The sequence below is a fragment of the Octopus bimaculoides genome, chromosome 4 (assembly GCF_001194135.2).
Source record: "Octopus bimaculoides isolate UCB-OBI-ISO-001 chromosome 4, ASM119413v2, whole genome shotgun sequence".
Classification (NCBI taxonomy): domain Eukaryota; kingdom Metazoa; phylum Mollusca; class Cephalopoda; order Octopoda; family Octopodidae; genus Octopus; species Octopus bimaculoides.
Window position 1 is genome coordinate 90,569,949 of NC_068984.1, and position 3,487 is coordinate 90,573,435.

Here is a 3,487-nt window from a genome sequence, read left to right on the forward strand (position 1 = left end):
ATGTTATGGGATGCATTAACCAGGATACCGCCAGGGAAACTTATTTATAATTATTATATTCATTCATATTTACATGAAATTTTAACGATATTTCGATTTAATTTCGTTTCATGCAATAAATATGGGTTTCCTCTCAATTTATAACAAGACTTCGTAAACATTTTTCAATAACGTCACATGGTACAACCGGACATGACCTTTTACCAAATCTCATTTCCGTTTGGCTAATCTCGAACAAGCGAATTGTTCAACGTGATCACATGAGAGGTTCCTTTTACTTCTTACTCCATTATGGGTGAGTATCTGTTTTTCTTATCCTTTTAATATCCAGCAGAATCCTACATATGTTTTTGAATATATAACTGGTAAACTTGATATTGTTGAATTATAATCTTAAAGATATAATTCTTTTTTAATATTTAGTTTTTCTATATATATTTAAGGTAGTTTTTTAAAAAAAATTCATTACGAGTAATGCTTTTTCGATTAATGCCTCATGATCTTATCTAAGGCGGAAAATATTTGTGTGTGTACATAGCACTGGATTTTGGCATCTCAAGAAAAACGTTTTTTATTGTACTCGTACACACGTGTTTGTAACTATTTCAAGAATTGGCCGATTCTAATTATACATTGTTTTCGACAATGTCTTCGTTAAAAAAAGGGGGGCGCACATGGCGGTTTGATGAATTTTGCAATACTAGCTTGGAGTAGAATTGTGTTGGCAGTGTAACGACATCAGATCAATGGCTGACTTGATCAAATACACAAATCCAACAGTGAATTATAGGTTCGTGTATATCACCTCGTTTTGTCAATAATCTGAAGAAATAATTCACCTAATATTAAACCATCTTTATCAGCATGTAAGTTAGTAATTTTTTGTATTACCACTAATATGTAAAATAAATTTCTCGTACACAAACATCGGTACTCTTTCGTTTTAAACAGCATAGTTGTCAAACTCGATCAAATATGCTGTTTGTAATGAAAGAATACCCAAACATCGTGTTTTAGTTGGTGAAATTTTAGTCAATTTTCCGACCACAACTACTTTTAATGATCTATAATAGCAATGTGCTCTAGTGGAAGTATGTTTCGACTATCTAGCGTGCACCGGGATAGTACCTAATTATGTAGGAATCCAAAAAAAAATGCATTTTTCTGAGAGTTATGATCATTCAAAGTTGGGTGGGGGGGTCTGTAGTCATGCCCGAAACAAATGAACGCTGTGTGGGCATAATGACACCCTAACACTAACAAGTGTGCGCTGCAAGAACATCGTTACGTAGATACATCGGGACCTCTGTATTTAGTAGTGTCCTTTATGCTCTGAAAAGGCTGCAGGAATAACTTTTTAAATTTTCACAATATCGCTGCTGCAAGTACTGAAATCAGCTCAATTTCCTCAATTTTTCAGGTATCAGTCGTGCGAATTGGCACAAGCGAAAAGCGACTGGGGGTCGTAAGGTTCAAATCCGCAAGAAGCGGAATTATGAACTTGGCAGACCGGCTGCAATGACAAAGGTAAGCAGAGCTTGTGTAAAATGAAAATTTGTAGCTGTCGTTATTCGACCGTGTTAATATGTTGTTGGTCCTACTAACAACGTATATTCTATGTGATTATATTCTAGCTGGGGTCCAGAAGAGTTCACACAGTAAGAACTAGAGGTGGCAACAGAAAATTCCGAGCTCTTAGACTAGACACAGGCAACTTTGCTTGGGGATCTGAAAGTAAGTATAATTTTCAATATTCTGCTTGGATAAGGACGGGAGCTGGCAGTGTCGTTATTGCGCCGGGCATCTCATTTCATCTGTCTTTACTTTTCTGAGTCGAAAACGTCTCGGGAGAATAAGTATGCTTTAATGGGTTGTGTTTTCCTTCTATTTTATGTTTCAGCCTTGAGGCTGTGGCCATGCTGGGGTTACATTTTGGTTCAATATTAAAATGTAATTCTGTATTATAGTGTGAAACTATAGTTGATGGCTTAGTCGTCATTATTGTTTGGAGCTTTTTAAAGGTTTAGTGCTGTTTCTTTTTGTGTTATTCTGACTACTTTTATATAACTGAGTGAAAACCTGTTCTTTTTTTTTAATTAAAACATTCAGAAATTAGCAATATTAGTAGTTTACTTCCAAACCACATGGTTCCGGTTTCAAGTCCTCTCCACCCTGCCCCTATTTGTCAGCGCGCATTTTTTTCTTCATAGTCGTTTACTACACATTGTTTTACACCTATACACTTCTTTTTTCATTTTTGTGACCGGGTATTAAAGTTGGGTTTTCGGATCCTCTGAGTTAGAACCTGAATATTCCAAGTCCTCTTCCCCAACCCCGTTCATCTGCGCGCTCTTTTTCCCTTTTTTTTTTTTTTCATATTTGTTTGCTACACTTTGTTTTAGACCTATTACACGTTTTTTCCCTCAATTTTGTGACTGGGTGTTAAACTAGAGATTAACCTTTTTGCTAACTTGTCTTTGTATATATATTTATCAAGTATGTCAGGCATAATTTGTTCAGAATATCGATTTTCGGGCTGATGCAGTTTCACACCTCTCCTTAAAAAAATGCATTTTTTCTAAAACAGCTATAAGTGCAGAGAATTATTTTTATACTGAAAGCCTCCGTTTTGGTAATTCTGTTTGTACTTGTAGTTTTAGATCACATGTTGGTAATTTTGCAGGTGGTCTATTTTCATTTACTTTTCTGATGATATTTTGCTAGGTGTGTGAATGTGCTGTTTTATTTTAGATATTTGATTTTATTGTAATCAATTTTAAGGATTTTTTCCCTTTTCCTGAACTCTCTTTGTCTGGAATTCTTGATTCTTTTTTTAAGTGTCTGATATAAAATTTGATCAACATAAGTCATTGTTTGTGTGGTGAAGTTAGTGCTAAACTTTTTTTTTAATTAGGTGGTATCCTTAGGTTCAGAGTGGCCTAGTCCATTGTGTACTAAAATGGGCTTTACTAAGATACCAGGTAGTGGTGTAAAACTACTTGCCAATTAAACTGTTTTGTGCTCAGAATACTAAGAAGCTGAACAAAAAGTTCAAGACCTTTTGATCTGATGTTTTCTAGTTATGCTAATCTGCTTACCATATTGGATTGGTTTAACCCTTTCGTTACCAAAGCCGCCCGAAAAAAATTTTGGTTCATGTGACCAAGCTGCCCGTAATCACCTATTCATATTTAAATGAGAATATCCGAGCAAATCTCGTTAGCACATTCGTGAAAACTCGTGATTATTTGTGTAAACAGTTCAGCTATAGTTTTGTACGACGATCAACATGTTTTTTTTAAATTCTGTGAATTTGTTCCTGTTGTGTTTTCAAAATTTGTAATCCTGACAAAAAAATGGATACGAATTTTATTCTGTCAAGCAGCGAGTCAGAATTCGAAGGATTCTCCGTTAAAGACCTTGATAAATCTAACTCTGTAACCGAAAAAAAAAAGCACGTGGTATTTGATAATGAATCTGAGGTTTC

At 34.9% G+C, this 3,487-nt stretch overlaps 1 protein-coding gene across 1 annotated transcript in view; it reads left to right on the top strand.

Annotated features, from left to right (window-relative positions):
* Nucleotides 1-148: 148 nt before the first annotated feature.
* The window catches only part of LOC106875728 (40S ribosomal protein S8), a 16,611-nt gene continuing 13,272 nt past the window's right edge, over nt 149-3,487 (top strand). The window contains exons 1-3 of the mRNA XM_014923974.2: nt 149-295; nt 1,421-1,527; nt 1,635-1,734. Of these exons, the coding sequence (XP_014779460.1) occupies nt 292-295; nt 1,421-1,527; nt 1,635-1,734 (211 nt within the window). The 5' untranslated portion in view covers nt 149-291. The remainder of the gene's footprint in view (nt 296-1,420; nt 1,528-1,634; nt 1,735-3,487) is intronic.